Source organism: Narcine bancroftii, chromosome 9 (assembly GCF_036971445.1).
Source record: "Narcine bancroftii isolate sNarBan1 chromosome 9, sNarBan1.hap1, whole genome shotgun sequence".
Classification (NCBI taxonomy): Eukaryota; Metazoa; Chordata; class Chondrichthyes; order Torpediniformes; family Narcinidae; genus Narcine; species Narcine bancroftii.
Window position 1 is genome coordinate 113281196 of NC_091477.1, and position 24791 is coordinate 113305986.

The following is a 24791-nucleotide window of genomic DNA, read 5'->3' on the forward strand; positions in this document are numbered from 1 at the left end:
CTGTTGTTTCCTGCCTTGAGATTTGAAGAGGGAACTTCCTTGGGTTGTCCATTTTAACAGTGTTTCACTAGTTGTTGAACACTGGGACAGTTGAAGCTGGGAGCTGTAAATCAGAATTCTCCTGCAGGGCTTCAGCCCCAAATTAAGTTTATTGCCATCTGATTGTACTTATGCATATACAATCCCATGAAACAGTGCACCTCCAGACCATAGAACTTGCACACAGACACACAGTACACCCTACACGAACGACAGAGCGAGCCAAAATAAATATATATGTAAATATCTTGCGGGTTTCCAAGATTGTTCAACAGTCTCACTGCCTGCAGGAAGTAGCGGTTTCCCAACCTGGCAGTTTTTATGCTTCCGTACCTCTTCCTTGAAGGGTAGTGTCTCAAAGATATGGCAGGTTGGAAGGCAAGGGTCCTCAATGATTCTTGGAGCCCTCTTTAAGCACTGGCCCCCTGTAGATATCGTTGATAGGGAGACTCCAGTGATCTTCTCAGCAATTGTAATCGCCCTCCATACCGAGCTCTGATCTGATGCTTTGTGGCTACCGAGCCCAGGACACTCTCCGCTTTGCTCCTGCAGGAACTTGTTAGGATGGGAGCCGGTAGCCTTGCCCTCCGCAAACTCCTGAGGAAGTGCAGGCGCTGCTGCTCCTTCCTGACTAAAGAGGAGGTGTTGTGGGCCCAGGATAGGCCATCCTTTAAATGGCGACCATTCCTTTGCCTCCATAGACGCCTCTTGATGTGTGGTTCCCACAGCAGTTTAGTCTCCCCCCCCCCCCCCCCATCCCGATAATTCTGAAAACCTGGGATCATATGATGCAGTACCTTCAATAACCATAAGATGGCAGTTCTGACTCAAAGCTGATGGTGTGAAGCCCCACTAGTTTGTACTCATTGTGCAGACAGATAAATATGAAATAGAAGGAAATGCTCTAGAAGCAGGAGTACGAGATTTTTCCTTCCTGAGTCCCTTTATTAGAGAAAAGGGACAGCAATTTAAACTAAAAAAAATAATGCAGGAAACAGATGCTCAGTAAACATCTGGAACCCAGCCAGCTAAACTATTCGGAAAGGAGTGTTTGCAAAGCCTGAAATTAGCTTTCAAACATCAAGCCCAGTCGTCAACCAGATCTAAAATCAGCAGGGATGGATTTGGGTAATACTAGTGCTTAAAGAAAAGAGAATGGGGTTTAAATTCAGTACTTAGCCCAAGTTTTTGAACTTTTGTTTTCACTTAATTATAGATCAACTGGGATAAAACAAATGTTTCAAGAGGCCGATAACCATCTCCCTAGACTGGAGAGAAACATAAATGAAAATCACATGCCTCACTGCCAGTCTATGCCCTTTGATCTGAGCTGGATCTCCACACAATTGGGCTCTGGGTGTGTGAATGGAAGGGGTGAGTTTGGCCCAGGGACTGGGCCCATGAAAATGACAGCACAAGGTTCCCCATCTAGCATGTTTGCGAACAAGCATTGAGCAGGTGATAGTGTAGCGACTACTTTGGTAGAGCAACTAAAGCAATACCCATATACCAGGTTAGTCAACACAAGACTGTTTTATTTGGACTTTACAGGCTTCTTTTAAATACCTCACGTCCTGGGCTCGACGGTACATCATTATGAGTTTGCTGCCGATCTGCGGGACCGGCAGGTTTAAATTAAGCACAGTGAGAGTCCTGCGCCTTATGGCAGGAGACTCCGCAAACCAACGTGCCGTTACTCGTCATGCAGCACTGCGCGCGTGCGGTCCATTAAATGGGTGAGTACCCAGCTGTCTGTCTTATAGCTCCGTGTGCCCACGAAGAACAGCGACGGTTCGCAATACCATGCTCTGCGCCCACTCAGCCCACTACACGGCCGCTGCAATAGCTACTTTGTCATAGACAGCGAGGGAAGGGGAGTGAAGAGATCCCTAACCTCGGATGTAGTCAGTTCTGAAGGAACTCTTGGAAAAAGCCACTCAGTTGCTCAGGCTCTGGATCAAGCAAGGAGACAAAGGGCCAAAAAAAACACTTCAAGAAGGCAGGGGAAGGATGAACCTTGTCACCTACCAAGTTTCTCCAACCTGGAATGTCATGAAACTTTATTCCTTTTCTCATCTCTAATCTTTTGCCAATCACTTAAGAACAAGGCCCATTTATTTTTTTTCAATAATTTAACCAAAATTTATCAATCACTTAAATTCAGGCAGAGGGGACCTGCTTGGCCCGTAGATGATACTAAAGTTGTCAACATACCTGACAGCATCGAGAACAGTGCAGTGGTGTCACTTGGCAGGCGCAAAGCTGGTGGGGCTCAATGCAATGAAACGTAATGCTCCTTGTAAGACTAACTTAGAAAGGTAGTTCACTATAAATGGGACCTTTTAGAATATGTCAATGAGCAGAGGGAAGATGGTGCCCAAATACTCAAATCCTTAAAGTGGCTGAGCAGCAGGTGAAAAAGAACACACCACTTGTTTCAAAAAGCAAAGATGGACTCAGCAGGAAAATGTGAAGAGGTCCACAGCTTACACCAGCAAAGGAGCAGATTTATTGGGAAGAGAGTACCTCTCTCTCTCTCTCTCTCACACACACACACACACACACACACACACACACACACACGCACACACACACCTTGCACACACACAATCATACACACACATCTCGCATGCACACTCCCACACCTTGCGCGCACACACACACATACATACACATACACACACACCCACACCCACACACCCGACTTAACTGATTTAAAAAAATATTATAACCATCTTTAAATGTTCCAGATACACAGTGATTTTAGCTTAGCATCACCTTATGGCACATTGCTGGAGAATAACCAGACAAACTTTGATGCCCAAAGGAGATATACAGATGGACATCAATAGTCTCATTGTGAAGATAGATTAGATCCTGAATCTGAAGCTTCTAGCCTATGAATTTGGAACCCTGGGTGTATTTCTGTCACCCCACCGCAGAAAGGATGTGATTAATATTGGCTAAACACAAGCAAATGGGATGAACTTTGATGAGCAAATTGATGGCCAAAGGGTTTGCTTCTGTGCTGTCCTCCGATGATTAATATATTAACATTCTTCGTGGACCACAAGGACATCATCCCTTTGCTAGGCCTGAGTGTTTCATTCAGCAGAGAGGTACACCAGATAAGCCCCTCCGAAGAAGTCCTATCCCAGAAAATATTTTCCGAATGTGGCGAACTTTTCACAGAGGAGCTGGGGAGGCTGCTGGACATACTCCATTCTGCTTGACCCGGAGGTAAGACCTGTGGGTTTGACCAGCGCACTGCATTCCAGTGGCGATGAAGGACAAGGTCAAGGCTAAGCTGAACAGGATGCAGGACTTGGGTGTAATCACTCCAGCCAACAGAATGGGTGTCCTCCATGGTGGCTGCCAAGAAGAAAGAAGGGCTGGAGATCCGGAACTGCATAAACCCACAAGACCTCAACGCAAGCCTGAGGAGACCCCATCACCCCCATGCGTGCCATAGAATAAGTTGCTGCACCGATGTCTGGTGCAATGGTATTCTCAGTCCTAGATGTGAAAAACTCATTCTGTCAAGTCTCACTCAACTATAACTCGTTGCTACTAACCACGTTCAGCACTGCATTTGGTTGGTACAGGTTCCTGCAGATGCCATTTGGAATCAATGTGACCAGCGAAGTATTCCAAAAGATCCATGGAGCAAATCTTCGTCATAGTCTCAATGTGGCATCATAGTCAATGGTGACGAGACTCAAGAGGAACATGATGCAAACTTAAAGAAGGTGCTCGACCGAGCACAGAAGGTAAACCTGAGGCTCAACCCCAAGAAGTGCAGGTTCAGCCTAAACCAAGTCAGCTACGTAGGCCATGTGCTCATCAGCATAGGGCTGAAGGCAGGCTCCTCCAAAATGAGGGCCATTTGCAAAATGCCGGTGCCAATGGACGTGGCAGCCCTGCAAAGATTCCTTGGCATGGTAAACTACCTGGGCAAATTTATCCCCAACTCGAGTGAACTCACAGCCCCACTGAGGCAGCTGACGCATAGAGACGTAGAGGGACCTGACACGAACAGCAGCAGAATGCTTTTGATGCTTTTAAGAGACACACGTCATGCCCACCAGTCCTACTGCAACGTACAGAGACTGGTGATGCTGACCTGCAATGGCTCGCAAAATGGCCTTGGTGTAGAATGCCTGCAAGACGGAAAACCTGTCGCATATGACTCAATGTCACCCACTGATGTGGAAACCAGGTACTCACATATTGAAAAAGTTGTTTTTACCTGCTCTAAGTACAATGACTAGGTCATTGAATGACTTTGCCTATAGTCGGCCAATTACCATAGAAACTAACCACCTGGTGACAACACTGAACAAACCAATGCAAGCGGCGTCAGCGAGACTACAGCGAATGATTGAACTCAGACTCCAGAAGTACAACATCACTCTGGTGCACGCATTAAGGAGATGCACTTGGCCGATGTGCTATCGCATGCTCCTAGAGAAAGCATGGTCCAGCAGGTCGAAGAAGAAGACAGTTTTGATGTTATGACGGTCACCCACATATCCTCGGCCCAGCTGCAGGAGCTAAGAAGGGCACACGGTGGAAGATAGTACTTTAAACACCCTAAGCACCTTTATCAAGGATAAAGGTGGTCTGCCACCACCCGAACAACCCAACTCCCCCTTTCGCGATGAGATACTCATCAACAAAGAGGCCATGCTGAAGGGCCGAAGAACCGTAATCCCAAGCTCACTGCAGAATACATACGTCAAAATTATGCACAGACGGTACCGGGCGCAGAGGCGATAAAATACAGGGTGAGGGACATTGTTTTCTGGCCAGGCATGACAAAAAACATAGACTATGAGGTACAGGCCTGCTTGGTGTGCAACACCACTAAGCCACACCTGAAGAAAGAGCCACTGCAGCTCCAGCCAGTACCAGACCTACCCTGGTTGACATCATCAATGGACATTTTTGATTGGCGGAAACAGCAATACTTGGTACTAATTGATTCATACTCGAGATGGTTTGAGATAGACCTGCTGCAGGACGCAACCTCCTCTGCATCATAACTAGACTGAAACGACCCTTCTCAGTGTATGGGCGCCTCACACTCTGCTATCAGACAATGGCAGGCTGTTCACCAGCGAGAGATTCAGAGACTTTGCAGCAGTATGGAACTTCACTCACATCACCAGCTGCCCATAGTACCCACAGTCAAAGGTTGGCTGAGAGAGCTGTAAGAAGCGCAAAACAGATCATGGGAAAGTCTTACTCCCTAACCCTAACCCTTAATCCTCTTTTTTTTTTTCTTTTCTTTTTTTTCTTTCTTTTTTCCTCAACCTACTCAACCTGAGGAACATCCCTCATGACACCACATTGGGCTCACCAGCGCAACAGTCAAGACTGGTCAAGACGGACCAGGATGACTCAATTCTGGACCCTCAATCAAGAAACTTGCAAGAAGTCAAGGCCCAGCTACTGAACAGAAGGCTGACGCAAAAGAAATGTTATGACAGAACAAGCCGACCGCTCGAGCCATTGGCAGAAGGGCAGATCAAACGAATGCAGACTCCACAGGGCTATGACCTCATGGGCATAGTTGAAAGGAACTGCCAGGAACCCAGGTCACATCTGATGCGTTCAGAAGGGAGGGTCTATAGAAGAAACAGATGGTACATCCTCCCGGTAAGGGAGCCACTCCCATCTCAAACCAACCCAGGTGAGACTGTGTTCCTGAACTTAGAACAAAAGCCAGAGATCATCGGGGGTCCCCCAGGAACCACTAATGAGACAATGGACAGTACCCCTGAGACAATGGACAATACACACCCTCAAGATGAGGCACCCCAAACCTTCACAACCACAGAGAGCAGTTACAGGACACGCACTGGGTGCAGTTGTAAACCTAACCCAAGATTTTGGGATTGACGGGGTTGGATGTATGATATTCGAATGTCACCTATACAATGTTTCAAATGTTAAAATTGGCTCATTCTGTGGAATGTGGGGTTGGGGGGGGGAGTTGCTTAAGAAAGGGGATGTAGACAGCCGCTGCCTTCGGTTGCTCTGCACCTGCTGCAATCGCATTGTGGCCACCGTATTCACAACAGCGCACATGCAAGCTCCACGAGGGCGCGTTAGTTGAATTGAGTTCCAGCAGGGAGCAGACACCCTGCTATGGGGGATTCTCTCTCCCTCTCTCTTTGAAAGTGTTCAGTAGTTTGGTTCACCTCATCTGCCATCTCATCTAGCTATTCAGCACGCAATAACGAACAGATTGGAAGAGTTGAGAGGGAAGTGGGCCGAGCGCAGGCAAAAACGATAAGTTTAGACAGTCACCTTGTTCGACGTGGACACATTGGGCAGAAGAGCCCGTTTCCAAGCCATAGAACTCTAAGTTGATCATCACGAGGTAATCCATGAGAAAGCCCACCTTCCCTTGCTCCCTCATTTGGCTCTCCAAAGAACTGCACCCAGCAGGCAGCCTGGTGCTGAAGTTAGCGTTAGGCCCAAGTGAAAGGCTCCCAGACTCTCAGCATTAATCAGCATGCAGCTGAAAACAACTGGCCTGCTCCTTTGTGTCAACAGCCAGCTCTTCGCCACCATGTTTGCACGCCAAACCTGCCCCAGCATCTTCCTGGGTGAGTGCACTCCGGCCACACGATCCGGTAGTGAGAGCCACCGCAGGACTCCGCATTGCCCTCTGCCGCTGGCGCTAGGAGCAATGGTCAGCTGCAGCCTCCCTTCAGCGCTTGTAAGAAATGAGGCCAACAACCCACAGTGAGAAATGTAAGTGGAGAAGGCCTGGTAAACCGGGCCAAAGATTCCTCAGGTTACCGCGGCACTCAGGAAGAATTGGGACACCAGCCCAGTTCCACGTGCAGAAAAGAGAGATCCGGCATAAATAAATGAGTTGCTCGTTGAAGCAGGAACGAGCACAGCTGCTCTCAGCACACAGAAGCTTCCAATGAATGCATTCTTGATAGCTTTACCTTGTGTAACTGTAACAGAAGCACAAGGTGCATTGATGTGGTCTGTGAGCTGGGCACAATATCCTTTCCAGGTTTATAGTTTCACATGCAATACGATTTCATCTAATTTATCAAGCTGATAAACAAACTCCTCATATCTACCTTGCAGAAGAGAAAATTCAGATCATAATCATCTTAAAATACATGACAGGATTCTGACTGTATCTGGTAGAGCAGACGGCACTGCCTCTGGACACTTCCCACTCATCTTGCCCCCAACCACACCTCCATCACCTCCAATCGAATACAGCTCTTTGAGCAGTGTAGATTCAAGAATACTGACACCCTGCTTGCTTATTTCAGTCATGGAGACAGCAGCAAAACCAAGCAAAAAAGTTATTAATATTTTATCCCAATTATACAATATCCAGTGATTAAAATCAATAATGATGCAAACCAAAGCACTTGGGACACTGCAAGGTCCGAGAGAAAAAAATGCTTTAATCTTTCAGCAACATGGAGATGTGGTGTGATATACGTGCCTGTTCTGCTTGCAGCTGTGTTACTGAGAGAGCACATTCACCATATAACAAGTTCAAAACCCGACAGGACCAGGCTAAAGATACAGATTCACACTCTGAAATCTGACAATGGCAACAACTGAGCATTCCATGTCACCGTAACACCCCCACTGCCTTATCCCCACTTACGCACCACCCTCTCTACCCCCACTTACGCACCTCCCTCTCTACCCCCACTTACACACCGCCCTCTCTACCCCCACTTACACACCGCCCTCTCTACCCCCACTTACACACCACCCTCTCTATTCCCACTTACTCACTGCCCTCTCTACCCTCACATACACACCACTCTCTCTATCCCCACTTACACACCACCCACTCTATTCCCACTTACACATTGCCCTCTCTACCCCCACTTACACACCGCCCTCTCTATTCCCACTTACTCACTGCCCTCTCTATCCCTCTCTACCCTCACTTACACACCGCTCTATCTATCCCCACTTACACACCGCCCTCTCTATTCCCTCTTACTCACTGCCCTCTCTACCCTCACTTACACACCACTCTCTCTATCCCCATTTACACACCGCCCTCTCTATTCCCACTTACTCACTGCCCTCTCTATCCCCACTTACACACTGCCCTCTCTACCCTCACTTACACACCGCTCTATCTATCCCCACTTACACACCGCCCTCTCTATTCCCTCTTACTCACTGCCCTCTCTACCCCCACTTACACACTGCCCTCTCTATTCCCACTTACACACTGCCCTCTCTACCCCCACTTACACACTGCCCTCTCTACCTCCACTTACACACCGCCCTGTCTACCCCCAAACTTGGTCAGTGTGGACAGGATAGGTTGAAGGGCCTGGTCTGTGCTGTCAGATTCCCTGAATCAAGATGGACTGCTAATCTCAAGTGCAGGGGTTCCATAACTTCCCCCCTCCACATCTGCAGCCCTTTGCATCCTTTCCATTCTGAACTCCCTGTCTGGCTCGGTAGCAGTATGTCGAGCACTGTTATGCTGAGCGTTGATACCCTTCAGGGCTGTGTGCTCAGACCACCCCTGTGCAGACTACTGACCCATGAGTGCATGGGCAAACCAGCTACAACAGTGTCATCAAGTTTGCAGATGACATAACAGTTTTTGGGCTCATCAGCCACAGAGATGAGGTGGAAAATCTCATCAGAGATGATTAACAACTTGAGTCTCATCATATGGATAAGATGAAGGGGATAATCATGGACTTCAGGAGGACCAGGACTGACCACCATCCAATGGGCTTCTTGCATTTCCTGAGAAAACTGCAGTGGGAAAGGCAAATGGCTAGCACTATGGCAATCTTCTACAGGAGTTCTATCGAGAGCGTCTTAGCCGGCTGCATCACAGTGTGGTACGGTTGCTGCAGAGAATTGGATCAACGGCCAATCCACAGGAACATAAGAGTGGCAGAGAGGATCACTGGAGTCTCCCTATCCCCCAATCGACGTGATTTACCAGGATTGCTGTCTGAAGAGGGTGCGCAAAATCATTGAGGACCCCATTCCACCCTGCACACAGCATCTTTCAGCTGCTCCATTCGGGAAAGAGGTGCAGGAGTATGGGAGCCAGCACCATCAGGTTAAGGAACAGCTTCTTCCCACAGGCAGTGAAACTGCTGAATGACCCTAGGAACTGCTCACACTAATCAACCAAGACGTTCATATTCACAAAACAACATCTATTTCTTTATTTATATAAATACGTCCTGTATCTGTATTATTTGTCTGTATGTGCGTTGTCTGGTTGTGTGTCTGCATATTTTGCACCGACGAACGGAGAACACTGTTTTGTTGGGTTGTACAATCAGATGATAATAAACGTGATGACTTGACTTGATTCCCTCTCTATGTCTTTCCCAACATTAAGGCAGTGGTGCAGAGAACGTGTTGCCAGAATAGCGACCCAGTTGAAATTAATACAAATCTAGAAAGTCAATGCTTTCAAGCATCTGAAATGGCCAGATGATTCATCTGTGCTATCAACACCATTTATCTGTCTCTTGCAGTCACTGCTTGAACTCATGGTTATTGCCTTCAGTTTTGCTGTAGCCAGCTCACTCTGAAATGGCCGTTCAATCCATCCTATTCAGGGCCCACAAGGGATGGTCAATAAATGTAGGTCTTCCTCAGAACCTGAAACGTGAATAAAAATGCTCAAGGACTAAATTTGACTGTGAAACGTGTGACGCCGGAAGCAACGAATCAGACAGTGAAAAATCTAAATTGCCTCTCTGATTGCAAAGTTTCTGCCTTAGATTGCGAGGGTGATGTGAATTGCTCAGTCATGGCGATTGTCGGATTTCAAAGCATGAATCTGTTTATCAGGCGACCTCCTGGCAGGTCTTGAACTTGGAAATTGGTGAGTGGCTCAGGTAACAGCGAGGAAACAGGCTCGTCCTTCTCACCACTACATTCCTCTGTCGCAGAAAGATGAAAAGCAAATTCTTCTTCAGCTCCTTGCGGTCTCCCAAGTGTGCTGGTTTGCACCATTGTTGATTTTAATCGCAAGAATTCACCTGATTGGGATAAAATATTAGTCGCATTTTGTTTGGATTGTTTAGTTTGTCCTGCCATGTCTATGACTGCAATAAACATACTTTGTATTTATACTGCTCAGGCATCTGTTTTCATTTTTCTTTTAATAAAAGCAGCAACCTCACATTCCAGGTCCCTTCTGTTCATTGTGCAGTACCAGAAGAAAAAAAAAATCCTGTTGGAATTCAGACTAATTAATTCTTTAGATTATGGATGAAGCATAAAGATTGTCATGTTCAGTACAGCAGAGTCAAGAAACATGTCACCTTCCATCCTCTATTAAGTTGAGCCCATCACTCAAGCACTGGGCCTGATAGCTCCGCTTTTGCACTGAATTCAGAAGCAGAGCTGGGATATGTCAGACGCGCAGGCTTCTGGATGTAATTCCCAACCACATCCTGATGGCCACAGGCAATCCTGTAATGAATGCAGCCCACAACACAGCCACACGGGCACATCGATCCCGGGAGCACAGTCAAGCTATTTTCTGGCTACTTTGCTGGAAACAAACTTGAATTTGAATTTTAAATTAAATTTTTAAATTTTAATTTTTCAAATTTAAATTTAGACATACAACCAATACCCCAATTAATCTACAAGCTGTACATTGGAAGGGTAGAGCACCCGGGGGAAACCCAGGCAGACAGGAGGTGAATGTACAAACTCCTTACAGACAGCGCCGGATTCGATCCCGGGTGACTGAATTCTCAGTGAATCCCAATGCAGGTTTAAATTCTATGACTTCCAATATAACATAACATCAGACAGGTTGAGGTTTCTGAACAAACAGCCAACTCATCAGCATGCACTTAAGTTGAACAAACTGCAGATTAGGCTACTTACAAATGAACATTGGAGCAGGGAGCAGGTTACTCACACCTTCATGCCAGGCAACAATTCTTCTCCAGGCTCTGTGCCAGTTTCCTCTCCTCCTCAATTCCCTTATCTTTCAGAGATTTATCCACACCCCCCCCCCCCCCCTCCAATGAAGCCAACCGGACAGAGAGTTTCAATGAATCGCCAGCCTCTGCAGGATGATCCTAAGCCCCTCAGTTTTCCAGACCACCCTCAAATCTTCTAACATTGGCCATTGCTTACTGCCCAATGAAGCAGTTACCCATTGCCCGAGGTGTATTTCTACCAGTACATTTTTAAAAAATTCCAATCATAAGGGAGGAAAATTTAGAGGAGACATCGGGGGTGAGCTTTTTTTTCCCACACACAGAGTTGTGGGTGCTTGGAATGCCTTGCCTGGGGTGGTGGTGGAGGCTGGAACATTAGGGGAATTTAGGAGACTCCTGGGCTGGCACATGGATGAAAGAAAAATAGAGGGTTATGAGGTAGGGAGGGTTTTGCTTATTTTTAGTTGGAATATATAGGTCAGCACCACATCAAGGGCCAAAGGGTCTGTACTGTGCTGTAGTGTTCTATCAGGAGCCATTTGCCTCGACAATAGTTACCAGTTTGAATTACTACAACTACACCAACTCATTTTTAAAATCACACTGTTCAATCCTTTTCCTGCACAAATTCCTATCTATGCTCAGTTCCGCTAATGTTCTTCAGTCACTTTCCCTGGTAATATGATCTACACTTATTACACTGGACAAAAAAATCTTTTCAAAAGGTTGGCTTCCTGAAAGCGATTCAGGATTATGATAGACAATTTTAAGGTGAATACAAAGATAATTTCAGATTTGCAGTATCACATAGGAAGTTGGAGAAACATTAAATTAATTTGTATTGAATTTATCCTGTTTAATCGCATAATGACGCTGACACATTGCATTCGTTCAACTGATGTAAAAATCTTTTGCCGCTGATTTTCGTTTGCACTCAGCATCTGATGCCTCTTGTGTCAGTGTCCAACAAAAGTTGGCCAATACTGCTTTTCCATGGTCACAATGTCCTGGCGAAACCTTCCACCATGTTCGCCACTGACAACACCAAGATCAGCGGGGAAGACGTCCAAGTCCAAGTGCAGAAAATTAATTTTCAACGACACGTTGCACTTCATGGTTTTGTCGGCTTGAAATAGATATAAAATATGTCAGGAAATCACAAAAATAGTTATATCTGAAGAAAGTACGTGATAGGAAAATTTTAAGGCAATTTTCATGATCAGAAGCCTCACATCCATAAACTACTCATAAAAGTACACAGAAAGCAAAATCATCATCGCCAAATGTGATCGGAATGGCAAAGGTTTTCAGCTCCTTCAGTGGAAAAGAACAAGCATCGTTCTCTACTATCAAAGAGCCTATGCATCACCAGTGAAAATACAGTGAATGTTTTGAATGCCCTATCAAGAGTCTCCCAAAACCAATGCTCAATTTTAATCTCTACCACAGGAAGAGATTATCAAGTGGACAGAGAAAATGATACAAGGATGTGTTTAAAGCGTCCTTCCCAAAAGGTAACATCTGCACCTCAGAACTCTGGCTCAGAACCACTCAAATGAGAAGGTAATGAGAAACCGGAGTCCACACATCAGGAGCCAACAGAAGTCCAGAATAAGGAGTAAAAGGATAGTCCCCTGGGCTCCATCTCCTGTCCCATCTGTAAACAAGTCTCATCTGTCACCACAGAGGCCACCAAACCAGAGTGAAAGCAAGTCTGCCTTGATCCTGGGGTCTGCTTAAGCCAAAGAACACTTCTAAAGGCAGCCATCTAGGATTGTGTACAATAGAACTTAGAACATTACAGCACAGTACAGGCTCTTTAGCCCTTGATATTGTACCAACCTATATAAGCCTACCAAAAAAATACTAAACCCTTCTTACCTCAATAACCCTCTGTTTTTCTTTCATCCATGTGGCTGTTCATAAGAGTCTCTTAAATGCCTCCAATGTTTCAGCCTCCACCATCTTCCCCATCAAAGCATTCCATGCACCCACAATTCTCTGCGTAAAAAACCTACCCCTGATGTCTCCCCTCAACTTCCCTCCCTTCGCTTTGTACTGACGTCCTCTGGTGTTTGCTATTCCTGCCCTGGGAAACAGGTGATGTCTCTCAGACCTTGATTAATTCACCCCTCAACTTTCTTTGCTCCAAAGAGAAAAGTTCTGCTCTGCCAACCCAAGCTCATAAGACTTATTTTTCAATCCAGGTAAGCTTCCTCTGCACCCTCTCCAGAGCTTCCACTTCCTTCCTGTAATGAGGTGACCAGAACTGAACACAATTTAAGTGCGGTCTCACCAGAGATTTGTAGAGTTGCAACATGACCTCTCAACTCTTGAACTCAATCTCCCGACTAATTAAAAATAAAATACGCAAATCTGTAGGCACCATTTCAGTTCTGTGTCACACTCCCAAATTCACATTTTTGTCCATGGCTTTATGTACTATCCCACCAAAACCTCCCATAAATTGGAGAACAACACTTGATTTTCTGTCTGGGCACTCTCCAGGCAGATGGCATCGATTTTTCTCTTCTACTAACCTGCTCTCCTCTTCCCCTCCCCCCAATTTTCACCCCTTCCCTTCCCCTTCCAGCTCTCCTCTCCTCCTTTGCTCTCTATTCTCCTCCCCTTGATTGTTGCTGTTCCCTCCCTCCCTTCTCCACCTATTACCTCCTGCCTTTATGTGCATGCCTCCCCCCTACTCTTTGTTTGAATGGCAGCCGACATTTTTCCATAGCTTGATGAAGGGAAGCCCGAAATATCGACTCTGCATTTTTACCTTTGCTATATAAAGGACACTTTGACCTGCTGAGTTTTCCAGCGTTGTGTTTTTACCCCCAACTAATGAAGCCCAGCATCCCACAGTCCTTCTTAGCTATGCTATCATCCTGCGAGACAATCTTGAGAGATGTATGGATTTGGACTAGGTCCCCCTGTTCCTCCACGTTGTTAAGTATCTGATCATTAATCCCTTACCCAGCCTTCTGGTTTGACCTTTCAAAATGTATCACCTCACACTTATCCATATTGAACTCCATCTGCCACTTTTGTGCCCAACTCTGCATCCTGTCTATTCCTTTTGCAACCTATGCCAACCTTCAACACTATCTACAACTCCTCCAACTTTTGTATCATCCACAAGCTTACTCACCCATCCTTCCACTTCTTCAGCTAGGTCATTTATAGAAATCACAAAGAGCAGGGTCCCAGAACAGATCCCTGCAGAACTCCGCTCGTCACTGACCTCCAGGCAGAATATTTTACGTCCACTATTACTCTCTGCTTTCTACATGCAAGCTGATATTTAATCCACATAGCCAAGGTGGCCTCATGACTTTCTGAACATGTCTCTCATGAGGGACCTTGCCAAATGTCTTGCTAAAATCCATATAGACCACATCTACCACCCTACTTTCATCAATTTCTTTTGTTACCTCCTCAAAAAAATCAATTAGGCTTGTGAGGCATGACCTTTCAGTCACAATGCCAAGCTGACTGTGCCTGAGTACTCTGCACTTCGCCAAATGCTCATAAATCCTGTCTTTAAAAATCCTCTTCAATTACTGACGTAAGCCTTACTGGTCTATAATTCTCAGGAATCTCCCTATTACTTTTTTTTAAACAAGGGGACCACATTTTCCATTCTCCAATCTTCCGGCACCTCCCCTGTGGCCAATAGCCAGTTTGAGCCTAGCAATTGGAAGGTAAAGTCAATCGTCTGCATTAATAATATGACTTCAGAGGTACTACAACATTTTCACACCGCAGTTGCTCAGTAACTCAAGTTTGATTGAAGAAGCAAGCTCACTTGACTTGTCTTAAATCTTTGGAACCATCTGTTGCATTTGTACCGAGGTTCTTCTTTGCACCAATAGTGATCCTTCCATTTCTGCTTCCCTCGTTGATTAATCAGTGGTCATTAAGGAGTTGGTCTCAGCACCCATTAAAATTAAAGCCACTCATTGCATTCACTGGAAAGTGGTAAAGCCCGAGAACACAGGTTTGATAACAGGTCCCCACCTGAAATATTGACTGACCATGGATGTTGCCTGACCTGCTGAGTTCCTCCAGATTCTCACTGTTTACTCGAGCTTTCGGTAGCTGCAGTGTTTGTGTTTCTCTTAACACTCGAGAGCAGTTTTGACCTGACATAGCAGAGTGCTTCAAGTAGACGTTGATGTAGCACACGAAGCCAAATGATTCAAATTGTACTGTGCTGAGGGTACAGCTGTGAGCTCTAGAAGTATTAACAATCAACTGCAGAGGCAGACTGACAAGGGAAGGGGATAGTGACCAATTTTGATTTGTGTCATTAAGCCAGAATGTTAACTCTGTTTCCTCTCCACAGAGAGTTCCACCGAAGGTGCAGTGAGAGGAACTGCTGCCTCACAGCTCCAACGAGCACGCCCGACCTGTCCTGCTGTCTGCGAGGAGTACAGCCAGTCCCATGGAAATCCTCTGGTCCTCTCACTTTCACACACATCCAGTGAAATGTGTGGATTGGTTAACAAGGCGACTTTAAATTGCCCCGTATGTGTCGGTGAGAAGTAGGATTTAGACAGGAATGTGGGGAGAATAAAATGGGTCAGGGGGGATTCATGTCAATGGTTGGTAGCTGTCACAGACTTGGTGGGCTGAAAGACCTGTTGCCTTGCTGTATCTCTCTATGAGTTGCAGCTAGTATCTCCAACACTTTATATTGGTATTTTTTTTATACATACAACATGGTAACGGGTCCTTTCGGCCTACAACACCCCACAGTTTTTGAAGGATGGGAGGAAACAGGAACACCTAGAAGAAACCCACACAGATGTGGGGAGAATGAACAAACTCCTTACAGACAGCGCTGGATTCGAACCCCAGTGGCTGGTGCTGTAACAGCGTTGTGCTAATCATGCTGCCCTATTTCGTATCAGCGGGTTGGTTTTTGTTTTTCATTTGTTTCATATTAACTACATTTTGCCCATTACGAATTTTTTTTTTAAATTACATCCAATCTTTATCCCTGCTGAAGTCCTCTTGAAACCGGACCTGGATGGTCACCAGATCCACTGTAATGATATTTATCTGAAAATTTTACTGCAATTGTTAATGAAAAACATCCATCATTTGAGAAAACAAAGGACAGTTGATCTCCCACTGCCAGTGAAAGAGCACTGAGTGCAAACTACAACTACGGCTCTGTTCTCCAGTGAGTAGCACATATTTTCTCCAATACAACAGTAATTGGATGTACCTCACTGGTACAAAATTACTTTGGGTTATCAGGAACTGCAAGAGGAGATATTTCTTAATACACGGGGCTTACAAGGCTCTCATCCCTGGCTTCACTTGGGAAGGTCCTCGAGGGAGAAATACTTCACAAGTGGGTAAGATGATACAAGATTATGAAGCACAGATAATGAAAAGGGAGTTGTATACAAACAGGTTAGGAAGGTAGAGACTGGATGCAGACCAGGATATTGCTGCACTGATTTCCTTCACTCTGCCCGCATCAGTGATCTGGATCTTCCATTTCAATTTTGCGCCCACTCCCGTGCTGCCATGCCTCTTCGTGGCCTTGTGTGGTGTCAAACCCTGACCATCTGTAAATTGGAGGAGCAACACCTAATTTTCCATCTGGGCCCTCTCCAACCTGATGGCATTAACATTGACTTCTCCAGTCCATGCTAGCCCACTCCCCATTTTCCCTTTCTTCCCTATCCTTGTCTTCCCTTCAGCTCTTCACTCCCTTTCACAGGGCCACCTCCCCCTCCTCCTGTTTGTTGGTGTGCCCTCCCTCCCTTATCTACCTGTTACCTCCTGCCGGTGGGACTCTGCCCCTTTGCCTGCCCCCTCCATCCCTCCCTCCCCCCCCCACCATTTTGTTCAGGCACCTGCCTACATTTTGCTCATACCTTGATGAAGGGCTCAAGCCCAAAACATTGGTTATGTATCTTTATCTTTGCCCTATAAAGTACTCGAGATGGCAGAGGTCGACAGCATCGAGTCCACGCTGCTGAAGATCCAGCTGCGCTGGGTGGGTCACGTCTCCAGAATGGAGGACCGTCGCCTTCCCAAGAATGTGTTATATGGCGAGCTCTCCACTGGCCACCGTGACAGAGGTGCACCAAGAAAAGGTACAAGGACTGCCTAAAGAAATCTCTTGGTGCCTGCCACATTGACCACCGCCAGTGGGCTCATATCGCCTCAAACCGTGCATCTTGGCGCCTCACAGTTTGGCGGGCAGCAACCTCCTTTGAAGAAGGACGTGGACTTTTACCCCCTCCATAAATCTTCGTCCACGAAGCCAAGCCAAAGAAGAAGAAGAAGATAAAGTACACGGTTTGACCTGCTGAGTTTCTCCAGCATCGTGTTTTTACTTCAGTCACAGAGTCTGCAGACTTTCGTGTTTTACTCTAGATTAGGAAGGCGTAGAGTTGCTAGAGGAAAGATGTGGGGTAAAAAGAGAGTGAATAAGAAACTCGCTAGGATGCTGTCCAGAATGGAGTCCTGTAGTTATAAGGCAAGACTGGATTGGCTGTGTTTATTGGCACAGATACATAGGCTATGTATCCTTAGAGATTTATGAAATGATCAGGGTCATTGATAGATTAGACAAAACTTTTTTCCCCATTTTGGTTATCTTGAACTGGATGCCAGAGCAAGTGGAAGAGACAGATGGCAAGTAAAATGTTTAAAACATTTTTAGACAGGGATTTGGACAGGAAAGATATAGGATATGAGCCTAATGTTGTCAAATGTGATTGGGAAGATCAGCATGGTTAAGGTGCAGTGAAAGCCCTCATTTTTATGCTGTACATTTATGATTCTAAGTGTGTGCCTTGGTGGGGAAGTGGGAAAGGAAATTGCTCGACCTTCCAGGTGATGGAGCTTGAGAGATGTTGTCGAAGCAGCTTTGCTGAGATGCAGCACTGAATCCTGAGCAGAGCTGTGGTGCCCTGGTGACAGACAGATTAGACATTTACAATCATCAACAGACTGAGATTTTTAAAACTCTTGTGGTTTCTTGGTCAAGCTTCTGGAGAGTTGTTGAAAGCAGGCGGACAGCATTCCATTATACTCCTGACATGCACCTCACAGGCGGTGGAAAGTCGGGATGTAAGTGACTCAAGAACACCATATATGTTATAAAGAACAGCAGCTTCACACTTTACAGATCCAGCAGCTACTGCATTCCTACTGCATGAGTGACAGTCAGATCTCCATATCAACTCTGCCCTGGCTTGCACCCTGGAGAGACCACTCCACAGTGACTACCATAGGCGCAGTACTGGGGATCTCTGATCTACAGGCTGTTCCCAGGGACGCACAGCGAGTCAGACCTCTGGAACTGCTGGACGACCATCACCTCAGGCAACGCACTTTGGTCTGCCCGAAAACTGTTGGGCCTTTCAGCACATGGAGATGTTGGTGCGGGAATGCTGCTGACTGGCACATACCAGGCTGCAGGAGTAGGTGCTGAGGGATGCACTGAAGCTTGCTGCAGCCAATGCGAAGGTGCTGTGGGCAAGGACCACTGTCTAGAGTCTTTCTGTTACCAGGCATTGATGGGCCAAGACTAAGGGGAGGTCCCAAAAACATCAGAGGGAGTAACAAGATGGTGCCAGAGTGGTGGCAGTGCAGCTGAATAGAAATGAAGAAAACAATGTAAAGTGATGGAAATGTATGGATACAAAACTGAAGGTGTGAAGAGTCTTTGAACGGTTTTGTGTTTGTAAATAATTTATTGTGAAGTCTATTTTCGGTTAAAAAAATATCTCACTAAAATCTCTCTGAACATCCTGTTCCAATCCATGGGGTGAAAAGACAGAACTTAGAACAGCACAGAACAGGCCCTTTAGCTCATGGACATGGTACCAAATTACACCGTCTCTGTTTCCTGCACATTCACATATCCATAAACCTCCAGCTAAAGGTTGTCATAGCCAAAGGGTAGTGGTGGTGGGGAGGATCTCCCACTGTTGCACAAATGCTCTTCACAGCGTGCGTCTCAAACAACCTCTGACAACCAAGTCCAACTCCTGGCCTTCAGGTTTGGCATCGTTCTTGTGCCTGGATGTGCTGTTGGGACTGACAGGAGAAGGGGCAAAGGTGGGCCACTGGCACTTTGAAACTAGTTGCTCTGGGCAGATGGGGCTTGTTAACCATGGGGGGGGGGGGGGGTGGGGTACCTCAACCAAGAGAGGAGAACTCCGATTTCAAACCTCTGCTGCCTTGAGGCTGTATACCTGCTCATGGGAAAGGCTTTGGGGGTAAACCCCGAGGAAAAATCCGGAGTCGGAGTCCCGAAGGCAGCCGACCGCTGTACTCAACTCCGGTTCAGCAACTCCTGCCACGCTGCTGGCACCAAATTGTATCGACCTTTGTCGTTCCTTTGGACCTGTCATTAACATGGAGAGGGGGGTTTCCTACTGCATGAGCAACAGTCAGATCTCCATATCAACTCTGCCCCAGCTTGTGCCTTGGCGAGATCACTCCACAGTGACTACCATAGGCGCAGTATCCATGGTCAACTACAACCGATGGAGGCCAAAGAAGAAGATAAATCTCCAAAATGTTACCACTGTGTTTGCTTCCACTACTACCCTAGGAAGCCATTCCATGCACCTTCCACATCCTGTATAAAGATTTTGCCCCACACATCATCTTTATTTTTTCCCCCTGCACCTTAAACACATTGTCCTCTTGTGTGGGATATTTTTACTCGGTGGGGGGATTGCTTCTGCTTATTCTATCTGTGCCTGTCATAATTGCATAAGCTTCTATCAGGTCTCCCCTGAACCTTCGGCATGCCAAGTTTGTCTAAACTCTCCTTTTGGCACATGTCCTCTAACCTCAGCAGCATCCTGGTAAATCTCTTGTATCCTTTCTAAAGCCTGCACAGCCTGACTGTGATAGGGCAACCAGAATTACACACACTAGCACTTGTATCTACATAGCACCATTAATAGCCTCAGATCAATTCCAAAGCTCTTTAACTCAATGAATTGTGGCCAAAAATACCGAGATGCAGCAGATGGATTTGATTGCATTAGGTTTGAGTAGAGCTCAGAGTGGTTGGGTCAGGTGACTTGTTCTCTAAAGTGCACTCCATCCATTTCTACATGGCTTGTCCCTCAGCTCAGGTTGTTTGCTTTATTCATCTTTGAAAACATGGAGAGGTGCTGCAGCAGAGACAACTGAACAGACACAGCATCAGAGACAATTACAGTGACTGAGATATTCTCAAAGATTCTTTTGACAGTAAGCTTTAATCTGAACTGTGCCATAAACAGAAGCAGGTGCATCTTTTAGTGCAAGAAAGACAAAAATAATTAGAAGGCTGCTTTCAAAATTTTAAAATGTAATTTTTAATCACCAGATTGGAAGCTGAACATTCAGAATCTTTCCACACATTAATTTGCTATTTTTTGTAAGAAAACACCAGAAAAAATATCACAGGGCAATGTGATGGATTTTCACAGCGAAATCCTACCTGCCATTATGCACAGACAGATAAAAGGGCAGGTCCCATCACAGGTGGGCTCTTTGCTTATTAATCAGTGCCCTGGGCTCTGTGATAACCAGGGCAGGCAAACAAGCACGAAAACGAGTGCAGAAAATAGTCCTGCTTGCAACCAGAAATAGGCCAGGCAGAGAGACAGATAAACAAACCGGCAGGTAATTGAATTTTCCTCCCAGACTGTAGCCAAAGGAATTCTTGCTTTGGGTGAGGAAGTGATCTGGAGTGACTTATCTTACCAAGCAATGCTTACAAATAGTGAACAGTGAGGATGCCCCTCATCCATCCGACCCAGCCAAGTACAAACAGAACTGAAAGCATATCACGCAGTTCTTCTGTGTCACAGAATATGGATGACAAAATAGCAACTGTTTGCGTTTCTAAAGTATCTTTTAGAATACTAATTATCCCACAAAGCTTTTCAAGATTTGACACCAAGCTACATATCAGAATACACAAGTATCAAAAGTTTTCTTAAAGAAGTGGGAGTTATGGAGCAGCACTTTAACATGATGACCAATTTTTAAAAAAATCGACGGGTGTTCCTGAAACCAAAAAGCTAGAGATTTTCAAGTCAAATCGGATTTATTTGCCATAACCATTGCAGTGCTCAGTGAAAATGAGATAGCATTTCTCTGGACCGTGGAGCCGGTTACTTACATGGCTAAATTGCATCAGAAACTTTTTTATAAATAATGTATCACTTATAAATGTCATGTTATATCTGCTAGTTCAGTATCCCCAGAGTTCAGAAGCCTCACGGGCTTGGGGGGAAAACTATTTCGCAATCTGGTTGTGAGGGCCCAAACGCTTCGATACCTCTTCCCGCTTCGCAGGAGGGAGACTAGATTGCGGGAGAGGTGTGTGGAGTCCTTCACAATGTTTGTAGTTTTCCACAAACAGCAGCTGTTATAATTGTTCATCATGGCAGGGATAGAGACCCCAATAATCCCCTCAGCAGTCTTTACTGTCCACTGCAGGGACTTGTGTTCTGAGGTGGTACAATTCCCAAACCAGGCAGTGATGCAGTTACATATGATGCTCTCAATGCATCCCTTGTAGAATCTAGTGAGGGTGGAAGCTGGACCTTCCTCAAACTCTGCAGGAAGTGAAGGCATTGTTGGGCCTTCTTGGCAATGGACGTGGTGTTGGGGGACCAGAATAGATTCTCCACCAAGTGCATACCAAGGAATTTGGAGCTCTTGACTACTTTGACAATGGAGCCATCAATTGTCAGCGGAGAGAGATCCTTTTGGGCTCTCTTTTAAAAAGTATGAAAGTCTGGAGGTGGCTCCTGAGGCAGTGTGGAATGGAATTTGGGAAGGATTTATAAACAAGAAGTTTAGAGATAATATTTATTTCAAAGGTGGGAAGTGGAGGGAGGGGGGAGAAATTGCCAAACAAGGTTCAGTGCTTGCTGGGGTACAGGCAGCAAAGTTTTGGATGAGGCCAACCTCAATGGAATTTGGGAACCCAGCTTGGAGAGTGATGGAAAACTTGAATCTAGGAATGAGCAGGTGAGGGTTCCAGCAGCAGATGAGCTGAGGCAGCATTTCTAGGATGAAACATGGAGTGGATTTGTCATCTAAATCTTACCTTGGCTGATATATCTGACGTATAATTCACTGGAGTCTCATTCAGTTGCTGAGGAGAGGGGCATCATCACAGATTTTGTGGCAAGGACAAGTTACAATGGCCGAAGTCTTCTCAATGGTTTCTTCAATGGTAAGCTTTGATCTGAACTGTGTCATTATATAAGCAGAGGAAAGTGTACCTCAATGCTAGAAGGTTTTTTTTTAAGCCTGCACAATCACTGGAATGTCCTGAGAATCAGTGCTATCATATTTCAAAAGTAACAAATAAAACAGGGGTTCTCCTGTTCCTAGACAATGATACCAGCAACAAGGTCTCAGTCATTAACTAGGAACCTCAGCAGCAATGGAATCACAGACAAGCTGAGTATTATGACTGCAAAGCCAACTCACCCAATCATGATACAGGAGATGGCAGTGCCTAGAAAAGCATAGGTGAGGATTGTGCCCAAATTGCGGAAGAATTGTCTCTGTTGAAGTAAAAAAGAAATGGCATGTAATATTTCTGAATTATTTGAGTATTATTGGTTCACAGTCATAGACAGATACAGAGCTGGAACAAGCCCTACAGCCCTAAGTCTGCATTGACCATTAACCATTCAGAGACACAACAAATTGTTTCAGACTCCGCACAAAAGATCTTTTAGCAGGCCTTTCAATTTTCAACATTTACCCTATATTAATCCAATTTTTGTATTATCCTTACATTCTCATCAACTCTCCCCAGCTTCCATCACTCACTTACACTTGTCATTAATCTATTAAATAGCTTATCTTTGGGTTAAGGGAGGAAACTGGAGCATCCAGAGGGAACCTACAGAGTCACACAGACAGTGCCTGAGGTAATGATTGAATGGAGGTCTTTGGCGCTATGAGACAATGGTTCTATTAGCTGTACCACTGTCATAAGGTAGCCAGATCAGGTCAGAAGTTATAGTCTTTCTCAGCAATATTAGTAGACAGACAATGCTGGCAACCAACCATACCAAGCCCATTAATTCAGAACAGGGACATTTAGCTTCAGAGGCTAAAACCCTAACACCCCACTTCACATTTTCTCAGATATGACTCCGTGTCGAGGATATGAATAGATTCTGATGGAGGTGAATGAGTGGCTCGTTTTCTGTTGTGAACATGTGCAGGTTCCAGCAGAATCTTACTGGAACGAGTTATGCATTCCACTGGGAAAGAAAAATTAGCAACTGGGAAGATGGAAGGGGGATTATTAACAGAATATTCACGATTCAACTTATACTGGAGGATGAAAATCAAGAAATGGCAGTTAAGTTGCACATAAGACAGACCATATTTGTAGAGAAGTAACATTAATTTGCAGAAAGCAATGGCCTAAACTTGTTTCTGGGGGAAAAGCAGCAGCTTAAACCACATAAACACAACTTATACTTTTTAATACTATTCAATCATGTATTTCTACAGTATTGTATTTGTAGAAGAACATTCCTTGGTGCACTGCAATTCATGACTGGCAGCATCTACTTGATAATTCGGGAGTCTAAGATTGAATGGAGAGAGGGCAGGACTCAGGATTGGCTGAGAAGAAGAGCAGGTTGGATGATGCAACCAAATGCAGTAGATATTGCAGAAAACACAACTTCCACAAAAACCACTATTTCGGTTGGGTCTTTAGAACATTTTAACTTTTCTATTTTATTTTCTGCTTCAACCAGTATACATTTCTATAATGCAAGGGCACCCAGTGATATCCCATCCCAGTATCCTCATGTGCAAGGTTAGGTGAGTTATTATGTTCTGCAGCTCCACCTTCACCCAATACTGTTCCACAACCCTATAGGAATCCAGATCAGGAATGGCAATGACTGACTTATTGCACAACCTGAGACATCAGGCCAACTGCTGACCTAGTTGCACTTTATCATTTGCTAAATACTTTTTGGCTTGTCTACCTTCACTGGTCAGAAAGGGTATTCTCTGACTGTAAGAGGCACTTCAGGCAATATCAACTGATGGCAAATTTGTCTGCCTTACAGCAGACAAAAACAAATTACGTGTAATTTGGCCTACTCCTGTTCCTTGTTCCGATGTGTAATATTGCACTGTCTTTATTACATGACAGCAAAGGAATCTTGAAATTTGAGCAGCTTTCTCATTGTAAGCATTCATGTCATTCTAAAAAGGAGGGGCTAACATTCTCACCTTCTTCAGACTGTATCCAGCATAAAATATTATTGGCGGCAAGAGGACATTGAAGAAGATTTCTGAATCAAATGTTACCTGAAAAACAAGGGACAAGGTCAGACACATCAATACAAATTCACATTGTCAGTGTGGAAAATTCATTCTTATGCCACTCATACCAAGGAGAAAATTAGATTTCAAATTGCATGTCTGGAGATTTACACAGATTTGGAAGCAACCAATTAACCAATTAATAGGTGATGCACCCCAGTGACTTTTGAGTCAGCGGTGGAATATAATAACATGTATAAAATATAAATGCAACCAGAATAATATTCCACAAGTAGGTTTATTCTCTCTTGCATCAGCTGGTACTATATATTGTAATAAAACTACAGCTTTTTTGTACATGGGTGAGCATTGATATTTCATACTTGTTAGTCCTACAATAACATTGCATTAATCAACCTCACATCCTTGCAGAAATATACTTGTGAAAATTTATAGCAGATGAACTTTCCAAAGGTATGTACAAGGGAA

At 45.1% G+C, this 24791-nt stretch overlaps 1 protein-coding gene across 1 annotated transcript in view; it reads right to left on the reverse strand.

Moving 5' to 3' along the window:
• Nucleotides 1–24791, reverse strand: part of LOC138742667 (sodium/hydrogen exchanger 9-like) — a 391181-nt gene that overhangs the window by 309726 nt on the left and 56664 nt on the right. Inside the window, exons 3-4 of the mRNA XM_069897383.1 lie at nucleotides 24270–24347; nucleotides 22488–22564 (exon numbers count right to left, since the gene is read on the reverse strand). Coding sequence (XP_069753484.1) covers nucleotides 22488–22564; nucleotides 24270–24347 — 155 coding nt within the window. The remainder of the gene's footprint in view (nucleotides 1–22487; nucleotides 22565–24269; nucleotides 24348–24791) is intronic.